The 17,636-nt window shown below is 41.7% G+C and overlaps 1 protein-coding gene across 2 annotated transcripts in view; it reads left to right on the top strand.

Annotated features, from left to right (window-relative positions):
• Positions 1–2,756: 2,756 nt before the first annotated feature.
• srebf1 (sterol regulatory element binding transcription factor 1) overlaps positions 2,757–17,636 on the top strand; it is a 48,821-nt gene continuing 33,941 nt past the window's right edge. Inside the window, exons 1-6 of one of the 2 annotated variants that reach the window (XM_078558533.1) lie at positions 2,757–3,049; positions 5,475–5,870; positions 12,341–12,507; positions 13,806–13,961; positions 15,425–15,643; positions 16,571–16,685. In XM_078558533.1, the coding sequence (XP_078414659.1) occupies positions 2,917–3,049; positions 5,475–5,870; positions 12,341–12,507; positions 13,806–13,961; positions 15,425–15,643; positions 16,571–16,685 (1,186 nt within the window). In that variant the 5' untranslated portion in view covers positions 2,757–2,916. Of the gene's footprint in view, positions 3,050–4,503; positions 4,712–5,474; positions 5,871–12,340; positions 12,508–13,805; positions 13,962–15,424; positions 15,644–16,570; positions 16,686–17,636 lie in introns of those variants that run through there. The other variant, XM_078558534.1, reaches the window with a different exon arrangement.

Below are 17,636 nucleotides of genomic sequence, written 5' to 3' on the forward strand. Positions count from 1 at the left end.
GCATCAGAGTGTGATCAGTAGGACTGAGATGCAGGCCAGTTCAGATGGACAACTAAAAGCAAACCCCAGCAGGAAGCATTCGAAATGCTCAGGACATTGAGATGAGTGTGATGCTGGAAGGATCTGCATGCGTGGGAGAGTGCTTGCACGAGGCTCTGAGAGGCCCTGCTACACACACTTATCTCTAGAATCACTTGTGGGCTGGCTGCGTGCAGATGATCTGCTAGTGTGGGGGGCGGGGGAGTTGCACGCAGTGGGAGGACTCACGAAGCCTGTCATTGAAGCAGAAAGACACCATTACACATTATTCAGTGAAAGTGTATATATTTTCAGATTGTAAAGTGACGAAATGTATTCACCGGTGCAACCAACTGTGATCAGAATTTCTTAACTTTTGAACGCCTTTAACTTCTAGGTGCTGCCCTGACATCTGCAGCAGGGGTGGAGACAGCCTGTGCAGTGGTTGGACCTGTTGCCTCTGATGACTTTGGCATGAGACCTCTGGAGATCTTGCTTTGGCTTTCCTCCTGGGTGGGCCAGCTGCTCCCTCTGCGGTGACAGAGGATGAGGTTGAGGGGGTCATAGGCAAAGGGGATTCAGAGGGAGAGGACAGCCTCTGAAATTCCTGAGTGGATGACCCAGGACTGGCCAGCTCCACTCCTCCTCCCTTCGGGTGCCCAAGGGGCCCAGCCTGACTCCTTGAGGGGAAGGAGCACCTGGGGGGACGTCGAGGTGCCCTGTTTCCCTCTCACGTTGCCACTGCAGGAACTCACCCATGGCTACCGCAATAGAGTGCAGGTTTGTGCGCATCTCCTCGTTCTGCTGGACCAGGGTCTCCATGGCGTCTGCCATCCTCCCCATCGAGGGTAGGCGGACGCATTCCTCTGACTCGCATGCCACTCTGTTGAGAGCTTCCAGCAGCTCTGCATGATGTTCTCCCGCCTTCTGCTGACTCCCCAGGATGAGTTGGAAAGCTGAATCCAGAGGCTCGTCATCTGACTTGGACCTCACGGATGCCTCTTCCCCAGCAGTCCTCCAACTGCCAGGGAAGTCGGCTGAACCTGCCTTCTCCCGCTGCGAACATGTGTCCATATGTTGACCATCAGATTGTGAACCCTAGCCTGCTCTAGATCTAGGTCCCACCGAGGTGTGTGTGTCTCTGCACTGGTGGAGGGTGTGGGTTAGCGCTGTGACATGTCTTCCAGGCTGTTTATTTCCAGCTCTTCAATGGAGAAGGAGTCCTCTTGACTGGAGGTGATCGAGCTGAGGGACTGGCTGGTTGAGAGTGTTGATCACTTGACAGAGCTGCCTGTGAACCAAAGTAGAGAAAATTAGTGCGTGTCAGCAGAGTCAAAAGCAGGACAGAGAGCACTCACATTTGCATTGAGAGAGGGATGATGTGGTGCAGGATCCTCAAGTGGATGTTTGCTGCTGAACTCACTGTCACCACAGGCATGGTCCACATCCTCACCCTCCTCAAAGCGAGTGAGGGATCTAATGTGGGCCACTCCACCCCAGTCTGGGACCTTTTCCTGCTGTTGTAAGCCTGCTTCTCCTGCATGAAAGCAGATGGAGAGAGTGTGAGCAGGACACATGACACTACATGGAATGTTTGTATGGTAAGCAGAACCATGGACGGGATGACTTTGTGCGCTTGAGAGGACATAAACCTGAGGAAGATGTGAAGGTAGGTGTGAGAGTTGGTGGTGTTGTCCCTTGAGGTTTGAGATCCCTGTGGATGTATGATTGGTTTGTGAATTGAGAATGATGAGAAAAGTGACTTATCCTGGCAGAATGGATGAGATTCATCCTGTTGTAGCAATGGGTGGCTGTCCTCTTTGGTACGGCATTGACGCTGACCACCACTGACACCACCTCCCATGCTGGATTGGTGACCTTGCTTGCTGGTCTTTGCCTAAGAGTGGTGGTAAAGGACATCACAATGAGCTTCCACTGCATCCAAAAGGCGCTCGAGGGATGTGTCATTAAACTGGGAGGCTGCAGTCGTCTTGCCTTTCGGTGCCATGTCTTCTGTGCAACAGTCCTGATCTTGAAGCACTGAGAGGTGTGCGCACAGCTACACCTTAAATATAGGGCCCGGCATGAGGAAGCGGTAAGGTGACAGCGTGAAGGGCGCATGAGAGCCTGGCTGCCATGGAAACAGCGTGGAATGCATAATTAATGAAGCAGGTTTGGGACCATATGGTGTGAAAAGCTGCCATTACGGCCGGCGGGTAAAACGTCCTTTCTGCCACCCGTTATCGCACTTATTGAAAATCTGGGACGATGCCGCCCTTTATAACACCACAATCAATTTGACGAAAACAAATATCTGCGCCCTCCCACTTCTGACGCTTATAAAATACATCTGAATGTTAACCACATAATCAAGAGTCCCAGACCCCACGTGGGACTGGTAAATCGATGAGATGATGTAATCACCACAAACAGGGGGCGGGGGGACGGGGGGGAGGTTTGAAGCAATGACGACGGATCACCCCACGCCGCAGCCTTCGCTGTGATTGGCTGTATCACGCTGGTTCTAGAGGCACGCGGCCCAGTACCTCCCCCACGCGCGCTTGTGCCCACTCAACCGAACTTGGAGCAATCTGGCGGCTGATTGGTGGGCTCGTGCTACCGACGCGAGCCGCGCCCACCTCGTTTCTGATCGGTCAATGGTCCATTTCGCTGTCAATCAAGCAGGTGGGGGCGGGTGGCGCGAAGGTAACCGCGCGCTCTATTTCCGGTAGCAAGTTAGGTTGGTCGTGTCGTTTATTGACATGGTTCTACGGAAAGTGAGCTCGGTGTAAACACGGAATCGCCCACCCCGCCCACCACCACAACCTGGGCCGGTTTCTCGTCTCCCCACCTGTGGTGGCGCCCCCACCTCCATTCCGTTCAATCGTTCTGTTTAACATGAATAACGGTGGGCAACCGTACCCTGCTCCCGATCCGGCAATGATGTTTGAGGACTCGACCCTAGACAATCTGGACCCATCTCTGACCGAGAGCAGCGAGATCGATAACGCGTTGCTCAATGACATTGATGGTGAGTGGTGGGCAGGGCCTGGATGGGCAGGATCCAGGGAGGCGTTAGGTAGAGCCTGGCTCCTGTGGGCATTAAAAGGCATCTATGGATTTAGTCTGGCAGGTATATTAATGTTAACTGGCACCTCTGGGCATTGTCTGGCAGAACAGGACACTGCCCAATGGGCTTTTGGAGCATCCAAGGGCTTGGCCTCTTGTGCATTGATAGTTGTGGGTAGAATTAGGAATGTATAGAGTTCCTTGGTAAAACAATTGAACATATTCGCTTCTTAATGGTATCAAAATTAAGAGTGCTGGTAAAGTTATGCTCATGTAAAAAATAAAATGTTATGTGCCATATACTAATCATGATTTGTCTGTAAATGTATACATTCGTGTACATGGAATTTTGTTTTGCTTAAAGACTTTGCAACATTTTAATTGCATATATTGTGCAATAGTTCAAATCAGATTTATTATTATACAGTTGTAAATGACTCAAATCCAGGGCAGTACTGGCATTAGTGCAGCTTCACCTATTTACTGTTTTTTTTAGTAAATATTGCTTGCCAAGTTACTCCTTTTATAACTTCAATAAATGTTTAAACAATGATGAAACAAATAGGTTTATGAAAAATAATATTTAGAACTGAACTACACCTTGAATTACTATGGGAAATTGGTAAAGAAAGAAAATGATTATATTTACATTTAATTAAGATAATAATCATATTAAAACATTTTGACTTTGCATGTATCTTTTTTTAGAAGTGGGGAATGACCATGCTGTTTGCCCTGGTGCCCAGTAGCATTGGCTGTGTAAGGTTACAGTTGCTGAGTTGTATGTTCAGTTTCAACCAAACCCCTTTCAGCCTCTCGGGCAATGACGTCAGGCCTAGGTTACTAGCGGTTATTGCCTTCTGCTGCTGGGGAATTCTCAAGTTCATCTGCACATTGAGATTCTCCGAGACACGTATAGCATCTTGGAAACTTCGAGCTTGTGCAAAGCAAAAGGAACAGATTTTTGTACTTGCTTTGTAGTCCTTAATAAAATGTCAATTCTGAGAAGCCCTTTCTAATATTTTTTTAAAATATGAAATATTAAGATGTTTCAGTATATTTTAAATGTTACCTTTTGAACTAAAAAAAACTTTCATTTTCTGGAGCTGAAATGTCACAGTATGAGATTATGATTTTAAATATCTCGAGTGAGCTTGAAGGCTGGTCGTTGTGTTGGAATGAGCTTTGGGAGCAAATGTCCGACAGTAACCTCTGGTTATTCACCTTTCTGAATTAATCAGTGTCCCTGGAAGTATAGACTGTTAAACAAATCCTTTCTGTCATGTCTGAATGGTTAGCCAAACAGCGAGCGACTGGGGTACTGCAGCGATTGGTTCAACCAGATCACCTCATGAAAAAAAACAGATTCCGAAATCCGCCCCTCAATTTGAATACAGTCAGTGGATTTTTTTCTTAGGAGGAGGAGTAGACAAGAAGTAAAGCAGTTCTGTTTGCTTACTGCTCTGCAATGTGGTTTCGTACATGCACTGTTCCGAGAGACTAAGCAGATAAGATCCTAAGGTGCTCTTGTGCATTACTGAAAATATTGCTCTTAATGTAGCAACATAATCCTTGTATAAAGTTTTGAACAGATAAGATGCGGCAATGGACTGCACATTTGAAGGTAATAATGTTATAATGTAGTTTTACTGTAAAGATTGAAGTGTGTTGGTGCAAGTGAGCTAAGTTACCTTTGTTCCGACCATGTTTTAACTTATGCAGGATAGTATATTTTAATACTCTTAAATGGTTAAATAGTTTCTGTTGTCACATTTTACAACATTGCTTTATTTAATTTTAGATGTTTTTATTTCAGTTTTAGTATGTAGCACTGAATTACATCAAAACATTATTAACTTTTTAAGAACACATTTGTGAAAGTGGACAAATTGATTTCAATGAAAATATTTGTGCTGTTTGCTTATAGTTGCAAAACAAATTAATACTGATTCAAGATCTGAAATACAGGGGCGTTGGCAGTAGTCCAAAATACATGGGAGCCATGGAGATAGTGCAACTAATGGCAACGGTCTCCTCTGTTAATGTCTGAGTAATTGGGAATTGATTGTGTTAATGGAGCTGCCATGTCCTTATTCTAAATTTAGAAAAATCAAAATACTTTTTAATGTTGATTTTTAATGAACAGAAACTACCTGCATTTATGTAGCACCTTATCATAACCTCAAGATATCCTAAGACACATTGCAATTAATTAGTTTTGAACTCCAGTAACCATTGTTACATTGGCAACTTTAATAATTTATTTTAGAGCAGCGCATCTGCAATTAGGGGGGAATACCTGTATCCATCTAACTACAATAACTGTAATCTGTAAAGGTTCAACTTATTTATCGAATCATGTCATTTGTGTTCTGCTTGATCTACAGATATGTTGCAGCTGATTGGCAATCAGGATGGAGAGTTTCCTGAATTATTTGAGAACCACTTTTCTAACAGCCCTCTGCAGGATAGCAGTTCATCCATCCCACCTAACCAGGGGTCGCTGAACTTGTCTCTTGACAGCCTCTTGGGGAGTAGCAGCAAGAGTCAAATTCCTGTAAAAATGTACCAGGGGCCTCTGCTCCAACAGCAGCTTCAGCAGCCGCGGCTCCTTCGGGGCCCCTCTCCACAACATGTCAAGCAAGAGACTGCTCAGATGCAACAGAGCCAACAGCAGCAGCAGCCTCTCATGATGTCGCAGAGTTTTACAGCCTCGACACAATTACAGCCACAGTTTGTGCAGCAGCAGTCGTTGAGCTTTCAGAATTCCAATGGATTTACAGGTGATTATCATTAACATAGCTTTGAACAAAACTTGATTATTTTATGGTCTGAAACTTTGTATAATGACAGTTAAATACAAATCTTATACATAGAAATGTAATCATCTTTACATGTTCTTAAATGTGTTCTAATCCTTTTTCAAGGTACAGTAATTAATGTTAACCAAAGATATGGGACTTTGAGCCTTTTAAACTGGGCTCCCACTCATATTTACTATTTCTTATTTGATGTGCAGTTAGCATGAATGGAAAAAGCAAACATTCAGCTTCAGATGGTTAATCATAAGTGCAAAGCAGGAAAGAGATGTTGGTTAAGTAAAGATGTCCTTCTATTTGCTTTAGATATTGGGTGTATCATAATGAAGTATAAAATTACAAAGTAGAGTCACTTATATTTTCCCTGTCATTTTCTTTCTTGCCTTTTTAAAAGCACTGAATCGTTTTGGCATAGTATCCGTGGGCATATGCTACCTCTGGCATGGCATCCAAATAGTTATTCATCTTTAAGCTTAACCTGCTGACAGGGTATTTGATAATTGGAGGGGCGGTGTTGTGGGCAGTACATCCAAATACAATCTTTCCTGTCCTGACACCCCTTGTGTGAGGTTCCTGGCATTGGCGACTTAATGAGATCAGTGAAAAATGAGACTGACTTTCCATTTTTTTAAACTCCTCCCTAGACCGAGAGCAGTTACACTGCCCCCTACTGACACCAACTAACTCAGCACAAACCAGGGTTGAACCTGGAGCCCTCGGTCTGTGCAGTTCATTTGCACAATAGGCAATGCATTTACCAGAGAAGTAAGGTTCAATCTACACCGATCATTAGGCCAAAATTAGAACATTTTGTCCCATTTTAGTTCCTTTGTTTTAGGAAGGATGTAAAAGGGGTGGAAATGGTAAAAAGAGATTTGCTAGGGTCATTAAAAGAATGAGGGGTTTTAGTTATGAGGAGGCTAGAGAAACTAGGGCTCTTCATTAGAACAAAGAAGTTTAAAGGGAGATCTGAGGATAAATCAGGAAGATCTGTGGTATTAATTGGTGAGTTGGTAACTAAAGGGGATAGGTTTAAGATTATCAATAGAATCAATGGGGAAGACATTTTTTTTTTAAGTAGTTATCCCACCAGGAGCAATAGTGGGAGCAGAATCCATGATGGTTTTCAAAAGGGAAATGGGTAATTATTTAAAGAACAGATTTTTTTCAAAGGATAGGCTAATCGAATAGGATCAAGTGAGAATTGAATAGGTGCGATGGGCTGAATCACCTCGTTTTGTTGGAAAATTCTATCGCCAACTGAGGCAACAGGATTCTCAAAATAGTATAATGTGTTTGAGGACTGTTGCCTTCAGAAAGTAATTTAATAAGTCTTGCAGTACCAGTATTCAACCACCCTAGGTACTGATGCTCACTGAGGTCCCAGAATCAGAAACTGTTTTTCATTATTTGCAGATGAGTGCATGTGCGTTTGGCATTGCATGTCAGCCTGTTTGACAGTGGAGGAAGTCACAGCAGGAACCGGTTTCTGTTTACACATGCCTCTTTTCTAACAGTGGTTGCCATCGGAAGCAAAAGTCCTGATAGATTATTATTTTAAACTGCGCACACCCCCCCCCCCCCCCCCCCCCCAACCTGCCGCCAAAGCCCCGGCCAAAACCATTGCAATTGAGGCTGACTGTGGCACCCTTGTCTCTGCACTATTCAAGATCAGTGAAGAAATATTCAATCTGGGGCCTTCCTACAATGTTGGGGCCCCATTTCACAATGAGCAAGTGCTTACCAATTGACCTATGGGAACAGTATTTGAGTTGAGTGCTTTGGCTAGGGTGTCTTGTATTTCCTTGCGTGTCTTGCTTTCAATAAGATGCCACATAAAGGGTTGCTAAACAAAATAAAAACTTAAGGTGCTGGTGATATATTAGCACTGATAGAGGACCAGCTAAAAGAAGTGGAGACTCAGGATAAATGGGTCATTTTCAGGAGAGCAAACTGGAACCTGTGGAGTGCCACAGGGATCAGTGCTGGGGCCTCAACTATTTACGATCTATATAATGACTTGGATGAACGGACCGACTGCATTGTAGCCAAATTTGCTGATGATACAAAGATAGATAGGAAAGCAAGTTGTGAGGAGGACACAGAGTCTGCAAAATAATACATGAATAGAAAATCATAACATGATTACAGCACAGAAGGAGACCATTTGGCCCTTTGTGTCTGTGCTGGCCCACTGAAGGAGCAATTCGCCTACTGCCACTCCCCTGCCTTTGCCCCATAGACCTGCAAATTTTTCCTTTTTCAGATAATGACCCAATTCCCTCCTGAAGGCCTCAATTGACTGTCTCCACCACACTCTCAGGCAGTGCATTCCAGATCATATTCATTCGTTGTGTAAAAAAAAAGCATTTCCTCATGACACCATTGCTTCTTTTACCAATTATCTTAAATCAGTGTCCTCTAATTCTTGATCCTTCCACCAATAGGAACAGTTTCTCCCTATCTACTCTGTCCACTCCCTTCATGATTTTGAATACCTCTGTCAAATCTCCTCTCAACCTTCTCTTCTCCAAGGAGAAGAGTCCCAACTTCTCTATAAGTTGTGAGTGGGCAAAAATTTGGCAGATGGATCATAATATGGGAAAATGTGAGGTTGTCCGCTTTGGCAGAAAGAATAGAAAAGCAGAATATTATCTAGATGGAGAGTGGGAATGCTGCGGTACAGAGGGACCTGGGTGTCCTTGTACATGAATCATTAAATGTCAGCATGCAGGTACAGCAAGTAATTAGGAAGGCAAACAGAATGGTGGCATTTATTGCAAAGGGGATGGAGTATATAAGTAGGGAAGTATTGGTGAGACCATACCTAGAGTACTGTGTATGGTTTTTGGTCACCTTACTTAAGGAGAGACATACTTGTCAGCTTCAGTTGGCTGATTTCTGGGATGAGGGGTTTGCCTTATGAGGAAGGGTTGAGCAGGTTGGGACTATACTCATTGAAGTTTAGATGAAAGCTGATCTTATTGAACCATACAAGATTCTGAGGGGGTTTTACAAGATAGATGCTGAGAGGATGTTTCCCCTCATGGGGGAATCTAGAACTAGGGGCCACAAGTTTTGAAATAAGGTGTCTCGCATTTAAAACTGAGATGAGGAGGAATCTCTTCAGTCAGAGGGTTGTTAGTCCTTGGAATTCTTTTTCCCAGGGAGCAGTGGAGGCTAGGTCATTGAATCTATTCAAGACTGAGTTAAATGGATTTTTGCTTGACAAGGGAATCGAGGATTATTTAAAGTTAGGCAGGAAAGTGGTGCTAAGGCTACAATTGGATCAGCCATGTTATTTTTGAATGGTGCAGTAGACTCAAAGGGCTGAATGGCCTGCTCCAGCTCCTGTTTCTTTTGTTATGTTTAACCTTACAAGAATGCTTGCATGGTTGGTTTCTGACATGGAGAACTTGGCACACCCAGCAGCGACCCTAATATAACCATGCCACGTTGATTTAAATCTGGCTGCTGGAAGACCATTTCTTTTACCTTGTCATCCTGGCAGCCCTTCTCACTGAAATTTGTAAGTGCCACTGCATATGCAACTCCAACCTGTCTAGAACTGTCAACAGAAGCTGCCTTCTAAAGTCAACATAAAGTAGCTTAAAATGGATTACAAATTATGGCTAAATATTAATTATAGGTTTTCAGAGTGAGACACATCCAAGTGAGATTAAGGTCACTGTTTCAGTAACTCCAGCATGCATTAATGGTAAACTGAGTAACATTGTAGGGTATTAGTTACAGTACTGCTAAACATAATGCGGAGAAGAAAATGATTTTTTGGTAGGAATAGTCCTGGTGTGAGGATCTGCTGTGTTGAACATGCTGCTATTTCATTTTGGTAATACTGACTAAGTGAAATATTTAGTTTATCATTTTATTTGAGTAGAATTGTTTGGGAAAATGGGAATAAAACTTATGCTGTGTGAATCTTAAGCTACAAAAAGGAAGAGTTGGAATGTGCTTTTGGTACAGGGGCTCACCAATAGCTGAATCCTCCTTACTACTTTCAGAATCAACCTAACTTAAATAGGAAAGTAAGGGTAGAAGATTGATAATTTCCTACATGTATATCCAATTATTGCCTTAGTCTTTAAGGGGAAAAAATATTAAACTTAAACTTGCATTTCACCCAGACCAACATTTATAGTGCATCTATGTGTGGAAAAACCTATTTCCTGAGCTTTCCCTTTCCTTAAGTTATCCTACTTGGTAGAATAGCTGAGAGAAAACTGTTTCCACTAGCAGGTGGGTCAGTAACCAGGGGATACCGATTTTTAAGATGATTGGAAAAAGCACCGTAGAGAGAAAGATGATGCAGTGAGTAATGATCTGGAATACATTCCATTAAAAGGTGGCAGAAACAGATTCAAAAATAACTTTGAATAGCAAATTAAATATATATTTGGAAAGGAGAATAATGCAGAACTTTAGGAAAAGAACAGACTAATTGCATAACTCTTTCAAAGAGCCAGCAAAAGCACAATTTGCTGAATAGTTCCTGTGCCTTGAGACCTTTTAAGATTCAGACTCCATTTAGCAGCATTTTGGAGCCTGTCAGCATAAAAGGCATTGGTAAAGTTGTTTATTACTCATTTACATCAGGCCTTGGGCAAGGGCCATATTTGTCAGAGTACTTAATAGACTACTTAAGGTTGAGAGACAATGCTCTGATATACAGAGTTTTTAAATTAGGAAAAAGAACTAGAAAAAATTATCAGTAAAAGATTCATTTTTGACAAGATTAAACTGTCTGAGACCATTGAAAATCCATCTGCGTGCAAATAAAAGAAGCTTGTGTTGTGTGAATTTATTGCATCATTACATTGCCTGGCATGAACTTTGCAGTGTTGAAATCTCACCATAATTGGCCAACCCACCATTGCTGATTTGAATCTATAGCTGTGCTTTTACCCCACGAAACATTGATTTCCCAAAAGGAATATTTATTTGTGGAAGAAATATGATTTTGCTTTTTAACTTTTAAAAAAATGTACTGTATCTTTGAAAGGCATTGAACACAAACATAAATCTTTCCTTTTGACATTTTCTCAAAATAATCATTAATGAAAATCCACTGGTCCTAAGTCCAGAACTTGCTTCTGACTTCAAGCCACATAAACCATTCTGATACTGGTTGGAGCATTGGTCTTGAATAGTTCTGGTTCAAAGCCCAATGGTCCAATGCTTGAACCCCAGGTTTTCCACTTAGGAAAGGATGGGTTCCAGCATTAAAACATGGTATCTTATTGAAGGAGACTGCTCGGGTCCTGGTGAAAGAGCTTTCCATTCAGTCCCACTCACTGCCCTTTTAACATTTTCTTTTTTGGATGCTATTGTGATTTTCTTGGAGTAGAGTTTTAGGTATTCCGTACCATGACAAATCACTGTGTAAAAGGAATGCTTTGAACTTCTGTTGTGCAAGTCACCTGGATAAACACTGAATGGGTACAATACAAAGGGTGCCTCCTAGTGGATCAGCCAAGGAAGTGTGTTCTTGCCAACTGTCCAAGTGTGTGTTAGGTGGTCAATTCTCCACCTGACTTCAAAATAATGGTGAATCATCGCAGAAGTGTGTTTTTCATCTCTCCTTTCCCCTAGCATTGTGAGCCATTAATAGTCTGAGGGAATCAGCCTATTTAGCATGCTTTTGTTAGTCTATTTCGCAGCGGGTTACTAGAAAATGGCACAAGGTCAGCTTGGGTTGATTTTCTCCAACTTCAGATAAAACGCATAGACAGGAATTTTTATATTTAAAATTGCAAGTTGGTTGATCTTTCTTTAGAGCTTAGCCTGAAGGAACTAGAGGCAATGGTTGATGTTAGTAATCAATTAATCTCATCCTCTCTCTCGCCTTCAGCAGCCTACAGGCCTTCATGTCTTTTTAGAAGATAATATTTTTGGTAGATTTGGGAATTTCTTTTAAAACAAGGGTTCTGACTCTCCTCAAAGTGAAGAGCTTGCACTTGTATGGCAGACTTTCACAACTTGCATCATCCCAAAGCACTGCATGTCCAATTAAGTACTTTTGAAATGTTGTCACCATTATAACATAGGAAAATGTGGCAGTCAATTTGCACACAGCAAGGCTCCACAAACATCTGTGTGGTAATCTGTTTTTACCAGCAATGGCCAAGAGATTACTGTTGGACATGAGAACTCCCCAACTCTTTGAATGGTACCATGGCATCTTTCATATCCTCCTGAGTGCAGTTTAATATCTCATGAAAGGCATCCCTTTCAAAGATGCAGCAGTCCCTCAATACTGCACTGACATTATGCGCTAAGGTCTTAGAGTGGGTCTTTCACCCTTGAGCTCAGTCACCAATGAGAGTGCTATCACTAGCCAAAGTTGGCATCTAAATAAGATGTTTTACCCTCCAGTAAACTGAAGGTTAATTTTCCTTTGGCATTATTTTGTACAGCACCACCACAGGGTATGGCCACCCAACAGCTCCAGAGCCTGACAGTTCCACAGCAGATGCAGCCCATGACCATTCAGGCCCAAGTCCAGAATATATCTGCCCAGCACCTTTTAACGGCACCAACTATTTCTACTCCAACTGTCTCATCACAGTTCCAGCAAGTACCAGTAAGTAATTTCAGTTGTTGGGAAAGAAAAGCCTGAGGGGGCAGGGTGGGGGGGTAAGAGCAGAAAGAAGATTTGTGTGCTGCAGATTCTGATTTCTGACTTAATATTGTATTCAGCAAGTGTAGAGAATTTTAGGTTGAAAATGACATTTGCATGTCTATTCCTCTTTGAACACCTGAGGGTTGTTGCAAAAGTTAACATTGGTGAATTTCTGTGCTTTGATCTCATACCCCTCTGTCTTTTGCAAAGTACATCACCTCTACTTTGCACCAACTTAGTTGACATTGGGAGTACTTCAGTAGCAAGAAGCCCCTATCGTTGTATTTTTGTTGTAAGAAATTAAGACATCCTGGTATTATTTGAGTGCACAATTCAGTTCCAGACAGGAATTGGCAGGGTGGCATAAGGACACACTGGCACATGGCCTGGTTCTAGGAATAGCTGACAGTTTATCTTTCATGAATTTGCTGGAAATACTGAAAGGAATATTGTATGAAAGCTGGGTTGTGAATTGAACCGCAGTTACAAATGCGGCAAGTGAATGAAATAAACTGTGGTTTGATGGTATTAAATTCACAAATAAAAACTTGTTTATAGTTCATATTTTGATCAGTTTAGTCACAATTCAATAATTTAAATTTTGATAGATTCAGGGGAAAAAAGCTTTTTTTTCAATAAGCTGTAGATTGGAGAGTAGCTTGTATAAATGTTGAGTGAATGACTTATATGGCTATTTGTCAGCTGTCATGCCAAGTTGGAGACTGATGAAGTAAAAGGATCTTTGTTTGTTACAGGGAACTGTAGCATATTGAACAGGAAGATCTGAAGTAGTTGATCTTGGTAATAAAGGGGGGTTACAATTGGTCTGAGTCCCCCTGAGCAAGAGAGGAGAGAAAACCAGCAACACTTCTTACTCTTGATTACCATCCAGTGTAAACCTTGATTGAGGACAAGATTGAGTCATGACCCTCCCCAAAGTCAAGTGACCTACTGAAACTTACTATATAGATTCACACATGAAGACTTACCATTTGACAATGTACCGGATGATACCCAAAGCTTGTGAAATCCAACTTCAGGAAATGGTGAGGGGAGAAAGTTGCAAACATGACTCTGAAAAATGTAGAGCATTTTTCACGCTTCCCTCACAAAATATGGTGCTGCTCCACTGATATGTCATGGATCATAGAACACAACTCGAAGAAAAATGTTGCAATGGCAGAAAGTAGGAATTGAGCAGAAATATAAAAATGTGGGTTGGTCTTGATTTTTTTTTTCTGTCGATTATTCTCCTGCAGGTACTTCTCCAGCCCCAGTTCATTAAGGCTGACTCGTTGCTCCTGACAGCTCTGAAGCCGGATGGAAGCACTGTGGTGACATCCGTGAAATCTCCTACCATATCAACTCTAGCAACTAGCACAACTCCCATTCAAACCACATCCCTGCAAATGCCGGTAGGTAACTATATGGCTATCATTATCAATGTGTAACATTCGTTGGGAGAAGAGGATGGTTTTGGTAGACCTTGCTAGTTAAAGTAGAGAAATTACAAACCACTAATCCTTTTGAATTATCCCATGTAAATTATAAACATTCCGAATAAATCTTAAGCACTTTAAATGGCTTTGAACCTTTTTAAAATAAGATTACTTTTCATTGTTAACGTGATGGGAGATTAAATCATTGTTTTTGAAATTACTTCTGATACACTCTTTTGAGGAGATTTTCTACTTTATGTAGATGAAAGTAGTACTGTATAATTGAGCAAAGAAAGAGGTATGGTTTGATGTGGCAGTGAGAGAAGCCCTGCATTATTGCATATTAAACTCATATCAGTATGTGTTTAGTTTTGATTTGCCTTTTTATACATCTAATATTTGAACCAATTAGGTGCAAGTGTGATACATATTAGTGTATATACAGTAATAGTTTTGAGAGTGTTCATAATCCAGATATCACACTTTATACCAAAAACCAACAAATTACAAGTAAACATTCCCTAAAAAAAAGTACACAGAGGTAGAGAGCCAGTCATTGCCTTAAAATTGGTTTCTCCTTGAGGAAAGTAGCAATGCAGCACAAAAGCTAAAGAAATGTTCAAAGCCAAGAATCATTAGGCTTTGCCTGATCTTTGAGTCTACTTAGATCACTTGCCCCCACAGAGGAGAGCAATGGCCTTAAAAGGAACAGACCAAGTTAGCTACTAAATATCACAAACTGAGCTCCGGAACATGTAATTGGTGGGCAACATCACAAGAAACCCACCAGCATTTTCTTTACATTCAGAAAGCTGCATGAAGGGTCAAGGCTTGTAGTGCTGCACTACCTAAAGCTGAAATTGATTTCAGCACAAGGCAAGATGATGTATTTAGAGTTTAGGAGAAGCGAGGAGGCCAAAGAGTTTTTATTTAATAACCTTTATATCCTTTTACTTCAGTAATTTCTTCCTGCTTCTTATTAATTATTCATGAGTGCAATTCAGCAGGCTGTTTAACTCAAGTTTTTCATGTTCAAGCCTGATTCAATGTGAACTTAACAACTATTGCTTTCAAGGGGCCATAGATGTCGATTGGGGAAAGTATTTTGGCATGCTTATTCTCTGTCCCACAAACTCAGGGATGCCGAGGCTAAATGGAGCACCCTACTGTTACCCCAGTTGAGGATGGCTAATGCTAGACGCCAGGAATTAAACCATGACCTTCTAGGTTTCTGTGCGCTGTTACTGTTTATGCTCATTTGCTGAGTCCTAACAACAAAGTAAGTTCAGAGGAGCAATGACTGTAGTTTTGTATAATGTAATCAGTAGTTTTCAATTTAATAAAAGCTGACATATTGATTTTAAACAAATATTAGTGTGAATTTGTTCTCATTATTGTCAGAATCTATCCTGTTTATTTATACATTTTATATTCTCCAGGCTCTGGTCAGTGGAAACACAATTTTGACAACAGTCCCTCTGATGGTAGATGCAGACAAACTTCCTATCAATCGTATGCCAGCAACTGGCAAACCCTGCAATGCACCAAACAAGGGGGAAAAACGTACGGCACATAACGCTATTGAGAAGCGCTACAGGTCATCCATCAATGACAAGATTGTGGAGCTGAAAGACCTTGTCGTTGGCACTGAAAGCAAGGTAAAATACTCCTACTAAATTAAGAATCTGTCCATTAACTGAAAAAAGGTGCAATAATCACATGTTCATACTTAATTTAATGGCTCTTTTTGTTGAATTTTTTAAAAAAATGAGAACAGTTTCTTGGTGCCTTGCTAGATAAATGCATTGCTAGGTATGGTGATTTTGAACTATGCCAGCCACTACAGTCTTAGTCAGATCCCTGGACTGTGTGGGATAATAAATTAGCCCAACCTTGGGTTAGAGCATGGAAAGATGAACTAGTGTTTCCATTTCTGATCATTATCCTCTGATCCATGCTGAGAAATGTATGCTTGAATGTTGCTTGAGGGTAAGGTCTAGTTCATCTGTGATGCACCTACAGTCAGTTATCCTGCTGGCACTTGCACTTGCTGTTGAGCTTTGTGTATTAATTAATAATGACCACTGTGTGAAGTATCAGAAGTGTGTTCTGCTAACACATGGAATTGGACAATAGTGTGAATCAAGATCTTTAGCAGAGGGAAAAAAACTAGTAAAATGCAAAAATAAATTGTTCAGCTCCTTTTTTGACCTTGCTGTACCTTTCCTTTAAAACCCAGCACGCACCCAACCCTGAACAAAGGAGGCATAAGGCGAGCAGGCATTCTGCAGCTACTTCTCCACTGATGCTGCTCGTGATTATTTGGTGGCTGGTGCACAATAATAGTCAGGGCCAACGCTTTTTCCAAGTCTTCCTTCCTTGCAGGGAAGCACATTGCTTTGTAATGAGCTGCTTGGAATCAAAACCTCCCATGTGACAAGTGACAGATGCAGTAATGCATTCTGAGATGCTGCAGAACAGGCTCACTGGGTGCACCATCTGCTTCTTTAACCACAATGTAAATGTGTAAATATGAATTTGTGATATTTTGTAAACCTTTTTGTTTTCCTTCTTTGCCTGGGCAGTTGAACAAATCAGCAATACTGAGGAAAGCTGTCGATTATATCCGCTTCTTGCAACAAACCAATCAGAAGTTGAAGCAGGAGAACATGGTGTTGAAAATGGCCACCCAGAAAAATCGTAAGTGCTCAGTGCGTTGCATATATTTCAGATGGTAGGGATTGGGGGAAACTAGAATCTCAGCAATTTGTCAATTAGTGCAAATAAAATATATCTGTTTTTAATTTGATGTGGTTTAGTAACTACCTCCTGAGCATGCTGGTCACACTCTCGTGTTTGCGATGCCATCTTACACAAAATGCTCACGGGTCTCGGGCAGTCTTCGCTCTCTTCTCTCTCAGCATAGTACAATACGTGGGTAGCTAACCTGCACTGTTCTTGCATGCTTCATTTTTTTTGAAATAGGAGCATTTGGCCCCTCAAATCTGCTCTGCCATTCATTAAGATCATGGCTGATCTGATTGTGGCCTTAAATTCAATTTTCATGCCTGTCCTTGATAACCCTTGACTCCCTTATAGATCAAAAATCTATCTAACTCAGCCTTGACTATATTGACTGACTCAGCCTCCACTGCTTTCTGTGGCAAAGAATTCCAAAGACTAACAACCCTCAGAAGAAATTCCTTCTCCTCCTCTCCATCTTAAATGGGACACCCCTTGTTTTTAAATTATACCCGCTAGTTCTAGATTCCACCATGAGAGGAGATATCCTCAGTATCCACTTTGTCAAACCCCCTCAGAATCTTATGTTTCAATCAAATCAACTCTCGTTCTCCTGAGCTCCAATGAGTATAGGTCCAACCTGCTCAACCCTTCCTCATGAGACAGTCCCTTCATCCCAGGAATCAGCCGAGTGAACTTTCTTTGAACTGCTTCCAGTGCAAGTATGTCCCTCCTTAAGTAAGGTGACCAAAAATATACACAGTACTCTAGGTGTGGTCTCATCAGTGTTCTGTATAATTGTAACAAGATTTCCCTACATCTATACTCCATCCTCCATGCAATAAAGGCCAACATTCCATTTGCTTTCTTAAATAATTTATGTACCTGCGTGCTAATGTTTTGTGGTTC

This window comes from Cetorhinus maximus, chromosome 15 (genome assembly GCF_964194155.1).
Source record: "Cetorhinus maximus chromosome 15, sCetMax3.hap1.1, whole genome shotgun sequence".
Taxonomy (NCBI): domain Eukaryota; kingdom Metazoa; phylum Chordata; class Chondrichthyes; order Lamniformes; family Cetorhinidae; genus Cetorhinus; species Cetorhinus maximus.